General features: G+C 61.1%; 2 protein-coding genes across 2 annotated transcripts; one reads left to right on the top strand and one right to left on the bottom strand.

Moving 5' to 3' along the window:
- Positions 1–1,104: 1,104 nt before the first annotated feature.
- Positions 1,105–5,012, bottom strand: FAM178B (family with sequence similarity 178 member B). Its single transcript, XM_088532571.1, has 15 exons — positions 4,809–5,012; positions 4,590–4,709; positions 3,608–4,512; positions 3,423–3,536; positions 3,194–3,343; positions 3,018–3,123; positions 2,870–2,948; positions 2,674–2,794; positions 2,531–2,597; positions 2,138–2,314; positions 1,970–2,067; positions 1,729–1,819; positions 1,557–1,658; positions 1,407–1,484; positions 1,105–1,335 (listed from the first exon to the last, which is right to left on the bottom strand). Exons 1-15 carry the CDS (start codon positions 5,010–5,012, stop codon positions 1,105–1,107), a joined length of 2,643 nt encoding a protein of 880 aa, XP_088388697.1.
- A 444-nt stretch (positions 5,013–5,456) lies between these two features.
- Positions 5,457–22,174, top strand: SNRNP200 (small nuclear ribonucleoprotein U5 subunit 200). Its single transcript, XM_088532587.1, has 45 exons — positions 5,457–5,567; positions 5,701–5,864; positions 6,107–6,278; positions 6,579–6,771; positions 7,016–7,071; positions 7,678–7,776; positions 8,060–8,212; positions 8,312–8,411; positions 8,492–8,628; positions 9,378–9,461; positions 9,713–9,886; positions 10,169–10,306; positions 10,488–10,643; positions 10,817–10,987; positions 11,157–11,350; positions 11,930–12,053; positions 12,396–12,545; positions 12,677–12,787; positions 13,174–13,305; positions 13,689–13,877; positions 14,117–14,314; positions 14,623–14,775; positions 14,893–14,973; positions 15,291–15,374; positions 15,803–15,909; positions 16,076–16,194; positions 16,467–16,621; positions 16,792–16,981; positions 17,080–17,253; positions 17,395–17,555; positions 17,674–17,901; positions 18,161–18,352; positions 18,447–18,625; positions 19,089–19,240; positions 19,352–19,460; positions 19,602–19,710; positions 19,932–20,121; positions 20,258–20,422; positions 20,641–20,762; positions 20,906–21,049; positions 21,132–21,308; positions 21,399–21,559; positions 21,639–21,720; positions 21,831–21,923; positions 22,012–22,174. The coding sequence occupies exons 1-45, from the start codon at positions 5,523–5,525 to the stop codon at positions 22,153–22,155; spliced, it is 6,411 nt and encodes a 2,136-aa protein (XP_088388713.1). The 5' UTR covers positions 5,457–5,522; the 3' UTR covers positions 22,156–22,174.
- The last annotated feature ends 560 nt before the right edge of the window (positions 22,175–22,734 follow it).

The following is a 22,734-nucleotide window of genomic DNA, read 5'->3' as shown; positions in this document are numbered from 1 at the left end:
TGCCGCCGTCGTGGCCTCATGCCCCAGGCACGGCCGGAGCCATCACAGCACGAGCGGTGGCCCTGGCCTGGCGCTGGTGGCCCGGGGGCGCGGGAATGCCCGGAGCAGGGCCAGGGCGGCCCCGCGTGGCGCCGGTGGCCCGGGCACGGCGGGGGGTGACGCTCACGGGGATGGGGGCACGGCCGGGGCTCCCGGGGTGCCCGGGACAGCGGCGGGGGGGGCGGGAGGTGCCACCGCGGGGAGGGGGCGCAGGGGGCCCAAGGGGCGATCCCGGCTCCCGCTGCCGCCCCCTCCCTCCGGGCCTCCCCGGGAGCGGAACGCGCGGGGGAAGCCCCGCCGCAACGCGCCCCCCCCCGCCGGTACCGGCAAGAACAAAGCACCTCCCCGCCCGCCCCCGCCCCGCGGCCCCGCCACAACAATGCGGGGCGGGGCGGGGCGCGGCGGGGCGCGCGCGGCCGCTCTCACCTCGCGCCGGGGCCGCCGGGGCCGGGCCGGGCCGGGCCGGGCCGCGCTCGGTGCCGCCGCGCCGGGGGCCGCGCGCAGCTCCGCGCCCGCCGCGCCCGCGCCCGCCGCGCCGCCCCGTGACGTCACCGGGGGCGGGGGGCGCGCGCGGCCCGGCCGGCCCGGCTCGGCTCGGCTCGGCCCGATTCGGATTCGCTCGGCCCCGAGGAGCTCCTCTCCGTTCCGACCAGCACAGTTCGGCCCCGCTCGGTTCAACCGGGCCCGGTCCAATGGACCTCGGTTCCATTTACCCCAGTTGGATCCAGCTCAGCCTGGCTTGGGCCCATTTGGCCCCATTCGGATGCGCTTGCCCCCATTCAGCTCCATTCATCCCAGACCCACCAATTCAGCTCTATTCCGCTTGACCCAGTTCGGCTTGGCTTGGCCCAGCTCAGGTCCATTTGGCCCTGCCCCATTCGGATTCATCTGGCCCAGTTCAGCTCCACTCCCTTCCAACTAGGCCAATTTGGACCAGCTATGCTCCATTGGGCCCGATTTGGCCCATTTGGGCCCAACAGGGCCAAAGCTGGTTCCACTCAGCCCGCACAGGCCCTGCAGAGGTGCCACCATGGAGACACTACTGGAGTGGGAGAAGGGGGCGTTTTATTGGGCCGGGTGGCTCCAGGCCCGCTCGGGGCTCTGCCCGCGGGGACTCTGCCCGCTCGGGGCTCTGCCCGCGCCCCCCGCCTGGCCCTGCGCCAGCAGCTCCTGCCACTTGACGTAGGTGAGCGCGGCCAAGCCCTTGAGCTGCGTGCGGAAGAGGAGGCCGGAGCCCTCGCGGAGGCCGGCGCCCAGCTGCCGGTCCAGCTGCGCGCAGAGCTGCTGCAGGTGGCCCTGGGGGCGCGCGGGGCGGCCGTGGGCACGGGCGCCCCCGCCGCCCCCCGCCCCGCGCGCGCCGCACTCACGCGCTGCTCCTTGGGCAGGCGCTCGGCGCCCACCGCGGCGCTGGCGAGGAGGACGAGGCTGTGGCTCAGGTAGCAGGCCTGCGGGGACGGCGGGTGACGCCGGCGCGCCCCTGCGCCGCCCTCGGCGTGCCCGGCGCCCGCAGCACCCACCTCCCGGTCGGGGTCGTCGGGCTCCCGCTGGCACCCGGCGAGCACGAGGCGCTGCAGGGCGCCCGGCCGCACGAGTGCCAGGAGGCGGCAGAGCGCGCGCAGCTGCGGGCACGCGGCCGTGAGCGGCAGCCCCCACGGGCGCCCGCGCCCCGCGGCCCCGCGCCGTGCCCACCTCGGCGCGCGCCCGCCCGGGCAGCACGGAGCCCAGCGGCTCGCCCAGCAGCCGCGCCATCGCGCACAGGCCCAGGCAGCGGCGCAGCTCCCTGCGCGAGGGGATGGCGCTGGCACCCGGGGCGCCGGCTCCCGCCCGCCTCATGGCGCGAGACACGGCCGGTGCCCCGTGCCAGGCTCCCGCGCGGCCACACGGAGCTGGAGCCTGGGGTGGCAGCGGGGGTGGCCGCGCGGGCACCCACCTGCCCCTGTTGCTGATGTCGGGCAACAGCCGCACGACAGCCACCAGGTTGTGGTGGTGCTGGGAGAGCTGGCACAGGGACAGGCAGAGATTGGGCAGCTGCGGGCAGAGGGCGGCGCTGAGCACGGCCGGCTCGCGGCGGCGCCGGCAGCGCCAGGGCGGCGGGTACCTGCTGCTGCCAGTCGCCGATGCCCTCGAGCAGGCAGTGCAGCAGGAGCTGCAGGTCGGGCAGCGGCTGGCAGCACAGCGCGCGGTCCAGCGCCAGGAAGCAGAGCAGGGTGAGCAGCGCCAGGCGGGCACGGTCCGGGTAGCAGCCTGGCTGCGCCACCACGCACAGCGCCAGGAGCTGCGCGCGGCGCGGCACGTGAGGCGGGCACCGCATCGGCCCACAACACCCCAAAAGTGCCATGGGCCGCGCTGCACGCAGGCCTGGCAGCTGGCCCACGGGCACTAGCCCAGGAGCTGGCATGGGCTTCGCCCTCGTTATCGAGTGCCCAATTAGCTGGGCAGGGATAACGAGGGCAATGGGCTGGGGCGACGGCGACGGGCACCGCGTTCCCACCTTGCAAATGTCCCCGAGCTGCGTGGCCAGGACTGGGGCACTGGCGGCGGGCGCCCGCTCCAGGGGCCTGCGAGGGGCGGCGCGGGTGGGCACGGGCGCCCGCAGCTGGGGCGGGAGGCCCACGCGCCGCCCGCACGCGTCACCTGCGTCCGGCAGGGCACAGCTCCAGCGGCAGCAGCCCCTGGCGGTGCAGGGCGCCCAGGTCGGCGCCCAGGCGGCAGAACGCCTGGCTGATCTCGGGCACCGTGGGGCACCAGGACTGCCCTGCGGGCGAGCGGCCCATGAGAGCGGCACGGGGGGCACCCGGCGCGGGGGCACCCGCGGGGCCTTGGCGCTCACCCGCGGCGCTCAGCCGGTGCACGGTGATGTCCCAGAGCGCCCGCGCCGCCGCGGCCGTGTCCGGGCACACGGCCGTCATCTGGCGAGGAGGCGGCGGGGGCGTCAGGGGCGCGGCGGGCGCGCGGCACGGCCGGCGCGCGGCACTCACCTGGAAGAGCCAGCGCAGCACGGGCAGCGGGCACGTGGGCACGCAGCGGTACAGCAGGGTGACGTGGCCCTCGCGCACCAGGGCGGCCTGGCGGGCGGGCGACGCGCTAGGGACGGCGGCAGAGTGAGCGCGGGGGCGGCCCGCTCCCGCCACGGGCACCGGCGCCCGGCGCTCACCGCAGGAAGAGCCGCTCCAGGGCGCTCTGGGGCTGCAGGCCGCGCGCGTCGAGGGCGGGCGCGGGCGGCGGGCGCGCGCAGAACACGGGCTCGCCCGGGTGCACGGCCGGCAGCAGCGCCGGCGCGGCGGCGAAGTGGGCGAGGAAGAGCCTGCGGGCGGCACGGGAGGGCACGGGCACCGTGGGGGCCGGCGGGTCCGCGGCGGCGTCCCCCGCGCGCGCGCCGCTACCTGTGCTCCTCGGAGAGCGGCGCCTCGTCGTCCGCCGAGCCCGGCGAGCTGCTGCTCTCGTCCGTGCTGGCCCAGGCGGGGCTGCCCGGCGGCGCCGCGGCCTCGCGCTGCCCCCTGCCCGGTGCCCGTGAGGGGGGCAGCGTGCGGCCCCGCCGCCCGCCCGGCGCCGCCCGCGCCAGCCTCACCTCCGCTCGGCCAGCAGCGCCTCCAGGCTGTTGGCCAGCGTCGCCGGGCGGCCGACTGGCAGATCCGGGCTGGCGGCTACTGAATCGGGGATGCTGGCTAATGGATCCAGGTGGCTGGCTAGCGGATCTGCGTGGGTGCCTGCTTCATCCGGGCTATTGGCTAGCGAATCCAGACTATTGGCTAGCGGATCCGGACTACAGGCTAGCGGATCAGGGCTACTGGCTAGTGGATCCGCGCTGTTGGCTAGCAGATCTGGATTATTGGCTAGCGGATCTGGGCTGCTGGCTAGCGAATCCGGGCTGCTGGCTAGCGAATCCAGACTATTGGCTAGATCTGGACCTTTGACTAGCGGATTCAGGCCATTCGCTATTGGATCTGGGCCACTGGCTAGTGGATCTGGGCCATGGGGTACTGGATCCAGGCTGCTGGGTAGCGGATGCCAGCCAACGGCTAGTGGATCCAGGCCGTTGGCTATAGGATCTGGGCTATTAGCTAGCGGATCCAGGCCACTGGGTACCAGATCCTGGACAACGGCTAGCGGATCCAAGCTGTTGGCTAGCGGATCCAGGCTACTGGGTACCGGATCCTGGACAACGGCTAGCGGATCTGGGCTGTTGGCTAGCAGATCCGGGCTGTTGGCTAGCAGATCCGCGCTGTTGGCCAGTGGATCCAGGCCACTGGGTACCAGATCCTGGACAATGGCTAGCGGATCCGGGTTGTTGGTTAGCAGATCCAGGCCACTGGGTACCAGATCCTGGACAACAGCTAGCGGATCTGGGTTGTTGGCTAGCAGATCCGCGCTGTTGGCTAGTGGATCCAGGCCACTGGGTACCAGATCCTGGACAGTGGCTAGCGGATCCGGGCTGTTGGCTAGCGGATGCCGGTGTTGGGCTTGCGGCTCGCTCTGCAGACAGGAAACAAGCAGGCGTTACCCCCGCGCCGGCCCCGCCGCCACCCGCGGCCTCCGTGGGTGCCACGCACCGGCGCGGGGCTGCGCGCGTCGTCGCCCTCCAGCAGCAGCTCACGCAGCGGCCCCAGCACGTCCTCGCCGGCCTCGCCGCCGCCCGCCGCCGCCGCGCGCCCGCCGGGCGCCTCCACGCGCTTGGGCCCGGCACGGCGGCGCCGGCGGCGGCGGCGAGGTCGAGGGGCGGGCGGGGGCTCGCGGGGCCGGCGCGGGGCTGACGGGGGCGGCGCGGCGACGGCGGCGGCCGCCGCCTCGAGCAGCCCCGGGGGCGGCAGGGCGAAGGGGCGGCCCACGCGCAGCTGCTTGTGCGCGCGCAGCTGCTGGTAGCGCTGCAGCCCCGCCTGGAAGCGCGGGCTGAACAGCCCGGTGCGGGGCGGGGCGCGCGCCGACGACAGCGGGATCTGGTACCAGCGCAGCGACTCCCCGCCCGCCGCCGCCATCTTGTCGGTCTCCTCAGCGGCCGCCGCGCGCCCCCACGGCGAGCGTTGGGAGAGGCGTGGCCATGGAGGGCGGGGGTGCGAGGAAAGGGCGGGGCCCGCGCGGGGCCGGGCCAATGGGAGGGCGGCGCTGCCGCGGCCCTCCTACCAGCGCGCCGCTTTCAAAAGGTAACGGGCAACGGCTCCTCACGCCCCGCCCCCTCCTCGCGGCACCCACGGGCCAATGGGGGCGTGTGGAGAGGGGTCGCCACGCCCCCCTTGCAGAGGGGCGGGGGAGTGGGACATCAAAGGACGTTGCCCCGCCTCTCTGGCGCTGCCGGCCAATCGGCGTGCAGCTGCGCCGTGTCTCCTCCCCTCAGGAAGCGGCGCGGGGCGTGCTGGGTGATGTAGTCCTCAGGCTGAGTGGCGGCCACCACTTCCGGGTCGCCTGAGGAGGAAGGCGAGAGAGAACGGGTTCCGTTTGCCCCGGAAGTTCCGGCGCCTGCTCCGGTGCGCGGCGGGCCCGGCGGCGCTATGGCGGACGTGACCGCGCGGAGCCTGCAGTACGAGTACAAGGCGGTGAGTGCGGCTCCCGCGGCGCTAGCGGGGCCGCCGCCAACGGGGCCTCCGCGCTCCGGCCGCGGCCGATTGGCGGATCCCGGCGGCGCCTTCGCGCCCCGCCGGCGGCCTCATTTCGTTCCCCTCCCCGCAGAACTCCAACCTCGTGCTCCAAGCGGACCGGTCGCTCATCGACCGCACGCGGCGCGATGAGCCCACGGGCGAGGTGCTGTCGCTGGTGGGCAAGCTGGAGGGCACCCGCATGGGGGACAAGGCGCAGAGGACCAAGCCGCAGATGCAGGAGGAGAGGCGGGCAAAGTGAGTGCCAATTCCAGCTCCCAGCGGGACGCGCGTGTTTATTACTATTAATTAATTATAAAGGTAACTTGTGTTTGCAATATCTTATTTAGTTTTTGAGTAGAATTCCACGAGATTAGGAACATTGTAGCTCACTTAAAAAACAAATGATTCCTCCGTTCCCGCTCCTTTGGTGAGGATTTGGAGAGGCGGCTCTTCCTCCGGACTAACCCGCCCGCTGTCCCCCTTTTCCCCCTTTCCAGGCGGAGGAAGCGCGACGAGGACCGGCACGACATCAACAAGATGAAGGGTTACACGCTGCTGTCCGAGGGCATCGACGAGATGGTGGGAATCATCTACAAGCCCAAAACCAAGGAGACCCGCGAGACCTACGAGGTCCTGCTGAGCTTCATCCAGGCGGCCCTCGGGGACCAGGTAGGGACACGGTGCGAAGGATCCTTCCTCGTACCCCCACAAGATGGATTCACTCCCTCGGTTCTGGTTGTGCTTGTAGATGTCACCATGCTCGTGTGTGGTGACGTGTCTGTCGCAGGATGTGGCCTTTTGATGGCACCCCTTCAGTTTCTCGCACGTGAGGCATTTTAGAACAGGCTTTCCCTAAATCGAGCGAGATGTTTGTTTGAAAGCTAGAGGACGAAATTGAAGGGAATGTGGCCCAGGAAGAGGATGGGTGACACGATTTGGCGCTGCAGGGTGACGTTCTCTGTTTGGCAGCCCCGCGACATCCTGTGCGGAGCCGCCGACGAGGTGCTGGCCGTGCTGAAGAACGAGAAGCTGCGCGACAAGGAGAGGCGCAAGGAGATCGATTTGCTGCTGGGCCAGACGGACGACACCCGCTACCACGTGCTGGTGAACCTGGGCAAGAAGATCACGGATTATGGGGGCGACAAGGAGATCCAGAACATGGGTACGGGCAGCCCCAGGCGGCGCTAGTAACGGGGCTGGGGGGAGGTGGCATCGCAGCAGTGGCTGCCAAAAGCAGCCTCGCTCCAGGAATAGTAATTTCACACTGTAAAACTAGGAAATTCTGGATGTTTCTCAAGCCGCGAGCCTCATTCTTTCCAAAATTTGGATGTGCGGAGGCGAGCCCTGTGAATCTTGCAGATGGCCGCCAGATTTTTTTTCTTAATTAACGCCGCTCTCTCTCGCAGATGACAACATTGATGAGACGTACGGCGTGAACGTGCAGTTCGAGTCGGACGAGGAGGTGAGGGAGCCCCTGGCTCCGCAAGCTGCTCGCGCGCCCGGCTCCCCTTGCCGTGCTGGGGAGGCAGACGCAGGCTCGGGGGGGATTTGTGTGCCAGGAAAGAGAGGCTGGGTTATTTTAGACGCTGCTTCCTGGCTTTGGGAGGGTTGATCTCGCTAATCCAAGGCTTACCGCGAGCGCACATTGCAGAAAACAGATGGTGATATTTAGATCTCTCGGGAGGCATCAGGAGGAAGGCGTGAATTCAGATGCGCAGTTTGGAAGCGGTTTGTAGAGCTGCTCTCCAGGATGGAAAGAGCGATAGGAGAGAGCAAGCGGAGATGTCCACAGCCCCCATAAAATCCTTTTTTAATGCTGTAAGGGCACAAATAACTTAATCTTGTGACACAAAATCTGCAGGCAAGAACGTTTCTGTGCAATGATCTTGATGTAAGTGCACGCGCTGTGTAAATAGCTGCTGATCCCTTAGTGCTTTGCCTCAATAACAGCACCCTGCTCGTGTTACGAGTGTGTGTCCTCGGGACAGACGTGCCAGGTCCTTCTCTTCTCTTGGAAAGCTTCTCTGATGTTGTCAAAAGCCACTCACGGGGCCGCCTGTTTTGGCAGGAAGGCGACGAAGACATTTATGGCGAAGTGCGTGACGAGGCCTCCGACGACGACATGGAAGGGGACGAAGCCGTCGTCCGTTGCACCCTCTCGGCCAACGTGAGTCCCCGGGGGCCGCGCGCCGCGGCGCCGCGCTCGGGAGCTGGTTGGAGTCGAGCTCGTTGCTGGGGGAAGGCAGCTTTGAAGGCCGTCCTCCCACGGAGGCCGAGGTTGACGTAGGCGGACGGGGGTCCGATCAGCCGAGCGATTGCTCCTGGTTTTGCCCTCCTCTGCACGGGTAGGGGTGGGCGTTAAACACTCATTCTGCCATGCAAAGGGCAGGTGAATGCTTTTCCCGTGGAGGAGTATGACTTTGGAGGGTTTTTTTTTGTGTGTTTTGAAGCTTGTGGCATCGGGTGAGCTGATGAGTTCAAAGAAGAAGGATCTGCATCCCCGAGATATCGACGCCTTCTGGCTCCAGCGGCAGCTGAGCCGCTTCTACGACGATGCCATCGTGTCCCAGAAGAAGGCGGATGAAGTGCTGGAGATCTTGAAGGTTAACGAGCAGCTGGATTGCCTCCGGCCCAGGGTGCTTCTTCCTGGGATCTAGGGAGATACCCCAAGATAACTCGTTGTTCCTTGCCTCTTTTCCCAGACTGCAAGCGACGACCGGGAATGCGAGAACCAGCTTGTCCTGCTCCTGGGCTTTAACACCTTCGACTTCATTAAAGTGCTGCGGCAGCACAGGATGATGAGTGAGTGGGGTTTCCTTCCCCCCTCGCCGCCTTCTCCTTTTCCTTTCACCACCTCATATCTCGGGCTTTGCTTTTGGCAGTCCTGTACTGCACGTTGCTGGCCAGCGCCCAAAGCGAAGCCGAGAAAGAGAGGATAATGGGGAAGATGGAAGCGGATCCCGAGCTGTCCAAGTTCCTGTATCAGCTGCACGAGACGGAGAAGGAGGATCTCATCCGGGTAAGGCTAGCGGGCCCCTCATGGGATGCACAGAGGAATCCTGGCTTCCTTGCTGCTGGCTGAGCTGCCGCTCCGTTGTTTTCTGTTTGTGGGAGAGGAATCCGCTTACTCACCGTGGAGCAGGGAAGTGTAGGAAGTGTTGCTTGGGCGACTGCAGAGACGCATGTAATAGGGCAATATATTTATCCTTTTTTGTTTCCAAGTCGTTCAGATGTTTGTTTTTCTAGAAGAACATTGGTGTGCTTAAGCTTCAGGTTTTGTGCTGCTGTTTATGCCCTTATGAGAACGTTCTTTCTTCTCTGAACCTTCCCAATGTGAGACTCACTGCAATAAAACTCTGCAGCCATCTCTGGTCAGGTCTTAATTACCAGGGGCTGGAGCGTGATGCTCCAGACCAGGCTGCTCCTCATAGCAGAGCTCGGCAGGAATATTGGGGTGTTGCATTAGCCCTGTTCGCTTTTGGACACGGCGTTTCCGTGTTGCATTGATAGAAAGGGCTGCTTCCGTGGGGGGTTTGAGTGGTGCTGATAGCGTTCAGGGCTCCTGCTGGGGCACAAGTGTCCTCATTCCCTGGCTCCTGTGGTGGCCTGTGAGAGCCTCTGCTTGAAAGCCACCCTGGCACTGCGGTCATGGGGCCTTCCAGGGTGCTAAGCTGGCCATGGGAGGAGGAGGAGGAGGAGGAAGAGCTCAGCAGCTCTTCTGCAGGCGCTGCTTTGCAGAGGGGTTGACCGGGTTGTCTCCTCGCTCAGGAGGAGCGCTCTCGCCGGGAGCGTGTTCGGCAGTCCCGCATGGACACTGACTTGGAAACCATGGATCTGGACCAAGGAGGAGAGGTAAGACTCTCCAAATCCACCTTTTCCTTTGGACAAGCATCCTGAGTAGGTGTTAAGAGAGTATTTGAAGTAGAATGGGCAAGAAGGTGGTATAGGGGAAGGTATTGAGGACGAACCTCTAATTTGCCACATAGATGATCACCAGTTGGGGGCAATGGCCTTTCCTTAAGTCCCAGGATGAAAACATCAGGGGAGGGCCATTCTGCTATCCCTGCACCTTCCTCGCCTGACTCTCCCTCTGCTCTGTCCAGGCTTTGGCTCCTCGGCAGGTGCTGGACTTGGAGGATCTGGTGTTTGCCCAGGGCAGTCACTTCATGGCCAACAAGCGCTGCCAGCTGCCCGACGGCTCCTTCCGCAGGCAGCGCAAGGGCTACGAGGAGGTGCACGTGCCTGCCCTGAAGCCAAAGCCCTTTGGCTCTGAAGAGGTAGGTGACCTGTTTGATTGCTGCTTATTTGGTGCTAAATGTATTGAGTTCCTGCTGCTCTGGTGGTAGATTTCCTGGAATGGTGCCCGTGACTTGCCGGACCAGCAAACGGCTCTTGTTTGGTCTCTTCCTAACCTGCTCCGTGGTCACTGGATGCAGGGCTGCTTCTCTCCTGTCCATCTGCAGAGAACATTCCCCAGGGTGTCTTTGCATCTCCCACATGCCCTGCAGGCTTCAAGGTGCTGAAACCAGGGCTCTCATCTCTGTGTTTTCCCTTCTCAGCAACTGGTCTCCGTGGAGAAGCTGCCCAAGTACGCCCAGGCTGGATTCGAGGGGTTTAAGACGCTGAACCGGATTCAGAGCAAGCTCTACCGTGCGGCCCTGGAGTCGGATGAGAACCTCCTGCTGTGCGCCCCCACGGTGAGGATCCGCGTTGGGTGCCCCCCTCCCATGGGAGCAGGAGGGGAGCTCCCTGCCATCCTGTGGCTGGATTAACAGAGGGCACTAAGATGTTTAGGCAGGGAAGAGCCTCCTCCATGGGCCTCGCCTTTACCCTGAGGAGGACGTGAGCTTGATGGGGCCGGTTCCGCTTCCCTTCCAGGGTGCCGGGAAAACCAACGTGGCGCTCATGTGCATGCTGCGAGAAATAGGGAAGCACATCAACATCGACGGCACCATCAACGTGGACGAGTTCAAGATCATCTACATCGCGCCCATGAGGTCCCTGGTGCAGGAGATGGTGGGCAGCTTTGGGAAGGTAATGAAAGGTCTGGTCCTTCCCCTACTACAACTGCAGCTGAGTTTCATTGCAGTGACTACTGTGTATTTTGCTCAGTGGGAAGGAATAGCCGGGTGTGAAACTGTCTGTGGAGTAATGCTGCTCTTGGGGCACGTGTTTATCCCCATAACCGCCCTCGGGCTTCCTCCTAGCGCCTGGCGACGTACGGCATCAACGTGGCTGAGCTCACGGGGGATCACCAGCTGTGCAAGGAGGAGATCAGCGCTACGCAGATCATCGTGTGCACCCCGGAGAAGTGGGACATCATCACGCGCAAGGGAGGAGAGCGCACCTACACCCAGCTGGTGCGCCTCGTCATCCTGGTGAGCGGCCCCACGGGCACGCGCCGCGGCTCCTGGCGTCGGCATCAGTGGGCTGAGGGATGAGTCTGCGTCAGCCCAGCAAACAGGCTGTGCACGGCTGCCGCGGAAAAATAAAACAGGGGAATGGAGCCCGTCCGCAGTAAGTTTTTCCCTCTTTTTTCCTTTTCAGGATGAAATACATCTCCTCCATGATGACCGAGGACCCGTCCTGGAGTCTCTGGTAGCCAGAGCCATCCGCAATATTGAGATGACCCAGGAGGACGTGAGACTTGTTGGCTTGAGTGCCACCCTTCCAAACTACGAGGACGTGGCTACATTCCTCAGAGTAGACCCTGCCAAAGGCTTGTTCTATTTTGATAACAGGTACCTAGAAAAGCTGAGAAAGGTCTTTCCTTATCACCCAGTGGATAACTGTGCCTGTCAAATGATAGTGGAATCTCACTGAGTTTCTACACTGATTTACTGGTGCGTTTATTTGCTCTAGGACTTGCCAGGAAATGTATGTTAAGGTCCAAAGTAGTGAAATACACACTTAAAATGTGCACTGGGGGTCCCATGTTGTCATATTTGCAAGAATAAGCTTTGGAGAAGGTAGATGAATTCTGCAGTGCCAGTGTGCTGCAGAAGGTGCTGGGGGAAAGGCAAAAGCAGGACTGTGGTAGCTCCTGAAGCACCGTTTGGCTTCCTGAGTTCGTGCCTAGCAAATGAATTCAAGGAGGCAGAAATACTTTTTACTGTGTCCTACTGTGTAATCTAGTTAGGGGCAGACTGGAGCCATCAAATCAAGCCATCAAAAGACGCCCAAAGGGGTAACAAGTTCAATACACTTCCAAAATATTGAACTTTATTTATTTACAGGAAGTACATGGCCTTTTGACAAAAACTTTATGTTAGGGTTTCTTCTTCCTTCTGTTCATTTATGGGCTCCTCTCTTCCTTACAGTTTCCGACCGGTGCCACTAGAGCAGACCTACGTGGGTATTACAGAGAAGAAAGCCATCAAACGCTTCCAGATAATGAATGAGATTGTTTATGAGAAGATTATGGAGCATGCTGGAAAGAACCAGGTTTGCTGCTTCATTTTGTTGTTCCTTAGGTAGCTAACCCTGCTTCGTGCCTGTTGCTGGTGAAACTCCTTCAAGGTGCATTCGCTGTGGCCACAAAAGTGTGGCTGCGGAGAAGAGGGTAGATTTGGGTGGTCAGTGGCAACTGAGGAAAAAAGAAAATGTGAACTTCTGTTTCTCTCTTTGTAGCAGTTTGCTGCTGCAAAAATGGCCTGTCCTCCTCCAGGATGGGGGAATAGAGCTCCCTGTTAAAGACTCAAGGAGCAGACTGGGTTGAGGACCTTTGCCAGCTGCTGCCACAGTGATCTGTCTTCTCAGAGATGGCACCGTGTGCTTGCTTGACAGGTCCTGGTGTTCGTTCACTCCAGGAAGGAGACTGGAAAGACGGCCCGGGCCATCAGGGACATGTGTCTTGAAAAAGACACCCTGGGGCTGTTCTTGCGAGAGGGCTCGGCCTCCACCGAGGTGCTGAGGACCGAAGCGGAGCAGTGCAAGGTAACTGCAGTGATGTGGCAGGGCACATTTTCTGACTCCTCAAGGGTTTGCACCACCTTCACTTGCTGCTTTCCTTTCTGGCCTTACTCAAATCTGGCTGAAAACGCTAAGGGTGGTTGTTTTTGCTGCAGAACCTGGAACTGAAGGATCTCCTGCCCTACGGCTTCGCCATTCACCACGCGGGGATGACGCGAGTGGACCGGACCCTGGTGGAGGATCTGTTTGCTGACAAGCACATTCAGGTGAGCATCGCTCCCCAGGAAGAGTTTTCTCCAGGACATGTTCGGCCCAGGTGGATATTGCACAAAAAACGCATGGACCATGTTTTGAAATAGCCCTTTGGGCAGAATGAAGGGGATCAAGTGTAGCTGGCCTCCATCCTGCTCTGCTGAAGCTGGTGCCTGATGAGGGGAACCTCCAGTTTTGCATAAAGAATAAGAATTAAAAGCACATGGCCACTAGCAGAGAGAGCAAAAACATTTCCCCAAGGTGTAGATGGGTATTTAAAGCTAGAAGTGTGTTCCAGCAGTCACCTTGTCCCTGCTGTGCATGTTTCTGATGTCAGGACCATGTTTTTTCCCTTAGGAAAGGGCGGCTTCTTTTGCTGACCACTGTTTTGCTCCTACAGGTTCTGGTCTCCACCGCAACACTGGCCTGGGGTGTGAACCTGCCTGCTCACACGGTCATCATCAAGGGCACGCAGGTGTACAGCCCCGAGAAGGGGCGCTGGACAGAGCTGGGCGCTCTGGACATCTTGCAGGTGAAGTTTTGCTACCAAACTGACCAGAGTGACCTGGGCAGGTTCTTTCTCCTTTCCTCCAGGGCACATTTGTGCTCTGCTTTGGGGTTTTTTTGGTGCAACAGCTCCTTATTTTCTGCTATCAGACAGTCTCAGCTGTTCTGAGCTGCTCAGCTGCCAGGGCACAGGCGAAGGAGATCAGGAGGAGAAAAGACAGAGGAAACACAGGAGAAAAGATTTCTCTTTCTGTCTCATCTGATGCATCTGGGATATCTATATGTGTCTCCTGCCAGTTGGAAGTCAAAACAGACCAAGCAATCTGGCCCTGAAGTCCCAGGACACAGTAACAAGGAGCTTGAAGCTCTTATCTCTTGCTGATTTCTTCTTCTCCTCTCTTCTCTTAGATGCTGGGTCGCGCTGGGCGGCCCCAGTACGATACCAAAGGTGAGGGAATCCTCATCACGTCCCACGGAGAGCTGCAATATTACCTGTCCCTGCTCAACCAGCAGCTCCCCATAGAAAGCCAGATGGTGTCGAAGCTGCCCGACATGCTGAACGCGGAGACAGTGCTGGGGAACGTCCAGAACGCCAAGGTGAGCGGAGAGCTTCGCCCTCTCTCCGAATGTGCCCCCTTGGCGTGCCCTGTTGGGGCTTGGTGGTGGAAAGGGGTGCACGACCTTTCCTCGAAGCAATCCTGCACAGCGGTGAGGCCGCCCGCAGTGGGATACAGTCACTCTAGGGGAGCCAAGAGACTTGCAGGCTGGCCCAGCACATCCCCCTGGGCTTGCTGGGAGACTTGCTGCGGCCCTGACGGCGCCCGCTGTTCCCTCAGGATGCGGTGAACTGGCTGGGCTACACCTACCTGTACATCCGCATGCTGCGCTCGCCCACGCTCTACGGGATCTCCCACGACGACTTGAAGGGGGACCCGCTGCTGGAGCAGCGCCGCCTGGACCTGGTGCACACCGCAGCCCTCATGCTGGACAAGAACAACCTGGTGAAATACGACAAGAAGACGGGCAACTTCCAGGCAAGAGGGGGCTCTGGAGGGGTGCTGTGACTGAGCAGAGCATCCTCTGCTTCAGTGTTTGCTGCTGCCTCCTAGGGAACTTGGCGTTCCTGCTGCATTTCCATTGCTTCAGAGGCAACGAGATGGAAAAATGAGGGTGCAAAATGGGGAATTATGTTGCCAAAGGAGCTTTCCTGGGTGATGGGTAGCCTGAGAGCGGATGCTTGGCGTGTCTGGAAATGTCTTCCGTCCTGCAGGCTAGTTTCTGTCCAGCATTTTCCATCAATGCCAGGAAGAGGCAGATAACCGTGTTCTGCTTCTTGTCACAGGTGACAGAGCTGGGCCGCATTGCCAGCCATTACTACATCACCAACGATACGATGCAAACTTATAATCAGCTCCTGAAACCCACCCTGAGTGAAATTGAGCTGTTCCGGGTCTTCTCTCTGTCTTCGGAGTTCAGGAACATCACCGTGAGGGAGGTAGGGAGCCAGACACCTCCATCCTGAGCGACACCGCTCAGAGGTCGGCTCTTGGGAATGGTCCCACAGAGGCAAAGCTCTGCAGCGTCACCTCTCTCCTCCCTTGGTTTCCTGCAGGAGGAAAAGCTCGAGCTTCAGAAGCTGCTGGAGCGAGTTCCGATCCCGGTGAAGGAGAGCATTGAGGAGCCCAGTGCCAAGGTGAGTCTTGGCTGCTCTCATGAGGGGCGTCCTGCCTGTCTCGGGAGGGAAAAGTGATCCTTGTGACATCGGTGTCACACCAAATGCCGTGTCAGTCTGCTGCTCTGCAAGACCTTTGTGCTTGCTTCCCTCTGGGACACATCCTGGACTGCAAGAGATGCCCCAAGTTTTAGGTTGAGCACATGAAGAACAGTTGGTCCTTGTTGATCACTCCTGCCCCTCTGTCCCTCTGCATGTTGAAGGCCACCTGGATCAGGTCCTGGTGCGGAAGGGACCCATCTGGCCCTGAGAAAATGGTCTCTCTCCTGTTTGTACAGATCAACGTGCTCCTCCAGGCCTTCATCTCCCAGCTGAAGCTGGAAGGGTTTGCTCTGATGGCAGACATGGTGTACGTTACGCAGGTAAGTGAGGAGACGTGGCTGCGGCCTCCATCTCCCTTAGCTGTGTGCAGTCCATCCTCTTGGTCCTCCTGCTGGCAAGAGGCACTCATATTTCAGGGCTTCAATTTGTGTTCAGAAATGGTTTTGATAATAGCAGAGCCGTGAGTGTGTGAGGAGGTCTAACACCATCCACTGTGTGGGAATTGAGTCTTCTTTGGAGTCTCTTATTTGTATTCAAAATCCTGAGTTGATTCACCTATAGAGAACTGCAGAGTAGCCTCATCCTCCTGCCGCAAATCCCAAGTTCCTGAGGCTGGAAATCAAATATTTGCTTCACTCCTGGGCGTCTGGGATGAAGCACCTGAGGTCAAACCCCTTTCCCTATGACTGGGAAGTAGAAGGGACAGGAGGGAGGAAGGGTTGGACGTTGCTGTGCTCTGTCCCCGCAGTCTGCCGGCCGGCTCATGCGCGCCATCTTCGAGATCGTCCTCAACCGCGGCTGGGCCCAGCTCACCGACAAAACCCTTAACCTCTGCAAGATGATTGACAAACGCATGTAAGTGAGGGCTTCCCTCATCGTCCCTCACAGAGGAGGGCTCGTGGCCGCGTTCTTGGCCAAGACCAGTGCGGTGCCAGGGTCTCGCTGAGGTCTGGTCTTTGGCAACGCTCTGGAGGCTACGTCGCTGTTTCTTTGCTTGTCTCACTTCATGCTGGCCTCGCAGGTGGCAGTCCATGTGCCCTTTGCGCCAGTTCAAGAAGCTCCCTGAAGAAGTAGTGAAGAAAATCGAGAAGAAGAACTTCCCATTTGAGCGGCTCTATGACTTGAACCATAATGAAATAGGTATGAGACGCGGGGCAGATGCCGGAGGGAGATTTCCGCCTCCTCATTCTTCTCTGCTGTGTTTTGTCTTGGAGACTGGGGTGCTTGTTCCCATATGTCTCAAGTGGCAGAATTGCTGAGGATCTTGGCACAGCCTGGGGAATGTAGTGACTTTGCCATGGGGCCTTGCTCTGTCTTTCTGGTAGCACTTGGATGGCGGATAGTGAATGATGTTCCGTTCAGGAGGCACTGATCACCCTGCCTGTCCTGACTGCAGTGTCCTTCTCTTGCAGGAGAGCTGATCCGAATGCCGAAGATGGGCAAGACAATCCACAAATACGTCCATCTGTTCCCAAAGTTGGAACTCTCTGTCCACTTGCAGCCCATTACTCGCTCCACCTTGAAGGTAGAGCTCACCATCGCCCCCGACTTCCAGTGGGATGAGAAGGTGAGCTGTGGACGGGGCACGAGCCACCCTCCTTAACGGGGGGCAGCTCAACATCCCGGGGCTGAATCCCTTGCCCTGGGCTGGGAGGGCACTCCTGGGGTGGCAGAGCTGGAGGTCTGGAAGGGGAAGCTCTGAGCTCTGGCATGCAGGTAAGAGCTCTTCTTGCCCAGGTGCACGGTTCGTCTGAAGCCTTCTGGATCCTGGTGGAGGACGTGGACAGCGAGGTGATCCTGCACCACGAGTACTTCCTGCTGAAAGCCAAGTACGCGCAGGACGAGCACCTCGTCACCTTCTTCGTGCCGGTCTTCGAGCCGCTGCCCCCGCAGTACTTCATCCGCGTGGTCTCCGACCGCTGGCTCTGTGAGTCTTCCTGCTGGCAGCCGGGTTGAGAGCCCCAGAGGTGAAACGGTTTTGTCTCAGAGAGGGCTCCAACATATTCAAGTGTCTCTATCCAACAGCCTGCGAGACCCAGTTGCCCGTTTCCTTCCGCCACCTCATCCTGCCGGAGAAGTATCCTCCTCCCACCGAGCTGCTGGACCTGCAGCCGCTGCCTGTGTCTGCTCTGCGAAACAGCGCCTTTGAGAGCCTCTACCAGGACAAGTTCCCCTTCTTCAACCCCATCCAGACTCAGGGTGGGTCTCAGTTCTGCTCCCTTCCTCTGAACAACAACTCAGCAAGCTCTTTTGGTGGTCTTGCTGGTTCCTCAGCTCCAACAGGAGTCCCTTGGAGTTGGTGCAGAGCTGCTCATGCTTGTGTCGTTCCTCTGTCCCCAGTGTTTAACACGGTTTATAACAGCGACGACAACGTGTTTGTGGGCGCCCCCACGGGAAGCGGCAAAACCATCTGTGCCGAATTTGCCATCCTGAGGATGTTGCTGCAGAACTCGGAAGGACGTTGTGTTTACATCACCCCCATGGAGGCCCTGGCGGAGCAGGTGAGGCCCCTCCGTGTATCTCCACGTGTGCGTGGGTGTCTCCAGAAGTTTGGCTGAGCGCATTTGGATTTGGGATCAACAACCGGGATTAACAACCGCCCCCCTTGCATTTTGGCAGGTCTTTATGGACTGGTACGAGAAGTTCCAGGAGCGCCTCAATAAGAAGGTGGTCTTGCTGACGGGGGAGACCAGCACCGACCTGAAGTTGCTGGGCAAAGGGAACATCATCATCAGCACCCCTGAGAAATGGGACATCCTGTCGCGGCGCTGGAAGCAGCGCAAGAACGTCCAGAATGTCAACCTCTTCATCGTGGATGAAGTGCACCTCATTGGGGGCGAGAACGGGGTGCGTCACTGGCGCCAGTGGTGATCCTTGGACTGCTCAGGGTTCCTGGTATCTGGAATGAGGGCAGCTTTTCCAGCTGGGAATTTGCCTAAGCCTCAATGTGGGGATAGGAGGGCTGATTCCCTTGGGCGATTGAGGGGGTGAGGAGCCCAGGGATGAGGGTGCTTGGGCTGTGGTGGCTGCAGCTCAGCCAGGAGAGGTGGCCGAGGTGCCTCGGGCTCCTGCGTGTCCTCCTGCAGCCTACTGTGTCCCCTTGCAGCCGGTGCTGGAGGTTATCTGCTCCCGGATGCGCTACATCTCCTCGCAGATCGAGCGGCCCATCCGCATCGTGGCCCTGAGCTCGTCCCTGTCCAACGCCAAGGACGTGGCGCACTGGCTGGGCTGCAGTGCCACCTCCACCTTCAACTTCCACCCCAACGTGCGCCCCGTGCCCCTGGAGCTGCACATTCAGGTAGGGCTTTGCCACCACCTCCCTTCGTTTCTCCTCTCCCTGCCCTTTCTGTCGGCTCCCCGGCAGCATCACCCCTCGCTGCCCCTCTCCGCAGGGCTTCAACATCAGCCACACGCAGACTCGCCTGCTCTCCATGGCCAAGCCCGTCTACCACGCCATCATGAAGCACTCTCCCAAGAAGCCGGTCATCGTCTTCGTGCCGTCCCGCAAGCAGACGCGGCTCACGGCCATCAACATCCTCACCACGTGCGCCTCGGACGTGCAGAGGCACAGGTAGCTGTACCGTCTCCCCATGGGCTTTGTCCCTTTGTTCTTCCTCTGGCTCTTTGTTGGCCCAAGGAACAGCTAGTGAAGGAAAGTGCCTGTGACTCGGTCTCGTTATAGAATCATAGAATGTTTAAGGTTGCAAGGGACCTCTAGAGATCATCTAGTCCAACTCCCCTGCACACGCAGCGTCACCTAGAGCATGTGGCACAGGACTGTGTCCAAGCAGGTTTGAAGATCTCCAGAGAAGGAGACTCCACAACCTCTCTGGGCAGCCTGTTCCAGTGCTCTGGAACCCTCACTGTTAAGTTCCTGTGGAACTTTTGGTGCTTCAGTTTGTGGCCATTACCTCTAGTTCTGTCGGTGGCCACCAGTGAGAAGAGGCCGGCCCCATCCTCCTCACTGCCTCCCTTGAGGTACTTATATGTACGTATATATGTTATATGTCACTGATCTCTTTCTGCCCCATCAGGTTCTTGCACTGTGCAGAGAAGGACCTCATACCGTACCTGGACAAGCTGAACGACAACACGCTGAAGGAGACGCTTGTGAACGGCGTGGGCTACCTGCACGAGGGGCTCACGGCCATGGAACGGCGAGTGGTGGAGCAGCTTTTCAGCTCTGGTGAGGACATGGCTTTCCCTGGACTTCTGGGGCTGTTTGCCCTTGGGGTGCAGGTGTTGCCACCAGAAACGTGCCCTGCCTCCAGCTGAGCGCTCTCCGCTCGCCTTGCAGGAGCGGTCCAGGTGATGGTCGCCTCCCGCAGCCTCTGCTGGGGCATGAGCATCGCCGCTCACCTCGTGATCATCATGGACACGCAGTACTACAACGGCAAAATCCACGCGTGAGTGTTGGCCATGAGACCCTAATCCCCAAGGGCTTCATCCCTGTGCAGGCAGAAGTGCCGTTCTGGGCAGTGGAGCGCTGGGAGCTTCCCAGGAAGCTTCCCCCCCCCGGTGAAAGTGCCGCTCTCTCCGTGTCTCAGGTACGTGGATTACCCCATCTACGACGTCCTGCAGATGGTGGGTCACGCCAACCGCCCGCTGCAGGACGACGAGGGCCGTTGTGTCATCATGTGCCAGGGCTCCAAGAAGGTGAGCGAGGAGCTGGGCACGGTGTCTCACCTGTCAACGCTGCTCTCCTAGTCGGGCTGTGGGTTTCTCCTTCGAACCCTTGCTGAGAGCCCTGCTCTTGGCATCAGGAGAGCTTTCATGGACAGAGCACACACAGCATCACAGGCACTTCTTGCTCATAGTTCCTGGTGCCTGCAGCTGGTTGATTTGGTCCCCTTGCCTCTGCCCTTGCCCTGCTGTAGGATTTCTTCAAGAAATTCCTCTATGAGCCCCTGCCGGTGGAGTCGCACTTGGACCACTGCATGCACGATCACTTCAATGCTGAGATTGTCACCAAGACCATTGAGAACAAGCAGGACGCAGTGGACTACCTCACTTGGACCTTCCTCTACCGCAGGATGACCCAGAATCCAAACTACTACAACCTGCAAGGTGAGCAGGGGGTCTGCACTGAATGATCCCGGGTGGGTGGATGCCCACCTGCCTCTTCCCTGTGGGCTCCACAGACCCAGGAGCAGGTTTTCCCCATGCTGGGAAGTCCCTGAGCTCCTCCGCGCTGCTCCTGCAGGCGTGTCCCACCGGCACCTCTCGGACCACCTCTCGGAGCTGGTGGAGCAGACGCTCAGCGACCTGGAGCAGTCCAAGTGCATCAGCATCGAGGACGAGATGGACGTGGCTCCTCTGAACCTGGGCATGATCGCAGCTTACTACTACATCAACTACACCACCATCGGTGAGGGCCTTGCCAAGGGCAAAAAGGGGCTCTGCAAAGGGCAGGAAGAATTTCATTGCACTCTGGGCAAAGCCAATGTCCCACATGTGTGCTTAGAGGCCAAGGGCCATGTCCCTTAGCACGAGGTCGCGTGTTGCCTGTCTAGGACTGTCTTGTCGTTTGGGGGGTTGATGCTGCCTTGGTTCTCCCTGACTCCGCGAGCTCTCTGCCTTCCCTAGAGCTCTTTAGCATGTCCCTCAACGCCAAGACCAAGGTGCGAGGGCTGATCGAGATCATCTCCAACGCCGCCGAGTACGAGAACATCCCCATCAGGCACCACGAGGACAACCTGCTGCGGCAGGTGAGCGAGGGGGCAGCGTGGCCGGCCGAGCTGGGCCCCCAAAGTGGCTGTGGCACCGGGTGCCGCAAGGGACAGAGGTGCGGGATGGCCCGAGGGATCTCCGCTCGTGTGCTTGAAGCACTGAGGGATTTCTCTGTCTCTAGTTGGCCCAAAAGGTTCCCCACAAGTTGACCAACCCCAAATTCAACGATCCCCACGTCAAGACCAACCTGCTGCTGCAGGCTCACCTGTCGCGCATGCAGCTGAGCGCCGAGCTGCAGTCGGACACCGAGGAGATCCTCAGCAAGGTACAGGGCGCGCGAGGGCGCACGGAAACGGAGCGGCCCCCACCTGCCCGGCGCCCTTCCGACGCGTCTCGCTTTTCCCCAGGCCATCCGGCTGATCCAGGCGTGTGTGGATGTGCTGTCCAGCAATGGGTGGCTCAGCCCCGCGCTGGCCGCCATGGAGCTGGCGCAGATGGTCACACAGGCCATGTGGTCCAAGGACTCGTACCTCAAGCAGCTGCCTCACTTCACCTCTGAGCACATCAAGCGCTGCACGGACAAGGCAAGCGCCGAGGAGAACGCTCTCCAGGGGCTCAAGAGCCACTGCCTTCCCGTCGCAGTGCTCAAAGGCGGCTCCATGTCTTGTTTGCAGGGGGTCGAGAGCGTCTTCGACATCATGGAGATGGAGGACGAGGACCGCAACGCGCTGCTGCAGCTCTCGGACGCGCAGATCGCCGACGTCGCCCGCTTCTGCAACCGCTACCCCAACATCGAGCTCTCCTACGAGGTGGTGGAGAAGGAGAGCATCCGCAGGTGAGGCCGGTGCTCCGCGCGGCCCCTCGGAGCCGTCGCGGGGCCGCTCTCATCCCCTCTTCCATGGTTCTCCACGCAGCGGAGGGCCCGTGGTGGTGCTGGTGCAGCTGGAGCGTGAAGAGGAGGTCACCGGCCCCGTCATCGCACCCCTCTTCCCCCAGGTATGTCCAGCTGTGCCCCAAGGGAGCCTGCCAGCATCTCCCACGCTGGGGGAGCTCGGCGACCCTAGGGACAGCGGGAGACGGGGCCTGATCCCTTATCCCTCCGGCAGAAACGCGAGGAAGGCTGGTGGGTGGTGATCGGCGACTCCAAATCCAACAGCCTCATCTCCATCAAGCGCCTGACGCTGCAGCAGAAAGCCAAGGTGAGCGGGGCCGGGGCGAGCGGGAGCGTGCGGGGCCCGGGGCCGCCCCACGGCGCCGCTGCGGCGTAACGCGCTCTCCCCGGTGCAGGTGAAGCTGGACTTCGTGGCGCCGGCCACGGGCACGCACAACTACACGCTTTACTTCATGAGCGACGCCTACATGGGCTGTGACCAGGAGTACAAGTTCAGCGTGGACGTGAAGGAGGCCGAGAGCGACAGCGAGTCCGACTGAGGGCAGCTCACGCCGACCCCGCCGCGGCTTCGCCCCGTGGGACCCTCACGTCGTGCCCGGCCTGCGGCGCTCGCTGGTGGTGGCACCCGCTCTGTTCCTCCGAGCGGGGACCTCCCTCCTCTCCCCCACCTGGTGTTTTTTTACAGTGTTGATGCTCTGTACAGTGTCTTTTTTAGGCAGGAGCTGCATGTGGATGCGGGATGCAACTGCAGCAGCTGCAATAAACCTTAACCCTCCATCTTGGCTTCTGCAAGGGCGGGTTTTGAGGGAGGGAAGGGGGTGGAGAAGACAGTCCTGATGAGCTCCTAGAGACAAAGCTGTCATTAGCAGGATTAATTAAAGAGCTAGAACTGATGCTCTTGCTGTTTAAGGGCTCAGAAACTGAACTGGGTGGTTTGGGGGTGTTGGAAGGGAAAAACAGGTTCCTCGATGAGGAGCAGGTGCCAAACTCAGGAACCCACCTCCCCAAGCTTTGCTTTCCAGCAAGGGCTCAAACCCCTTGTGGCCCCCATGGAGCAATCAGGGCCGGTTCTGCCATTCCCCAGGGACTGACATCCCCGGCAGGGAGGGCTTTGCTGG

Source organism: Tinamus guttatus, unplaced genomic scaffold (genome assembly GCF_059628265.1).
Source record: "Tinamus guttatus ecotype Peru unplaced genomic scaffold, ASM5962826v1 Tinamus_guttatus_pri_ptg000460l, whole genome shotgun sequence".
Taxonomy (NCBI): domain Eukaryota; kingdom Metazoa; phylum Chordata; class Aves; order Tinamiformes; family Tinamidae; genus Tinamus; species Tinamus guttatus.
Note: the sequence above shows the minus strand (reverse complement) of the source record. Positions and strands in the feature narration are given on the sequence as shown.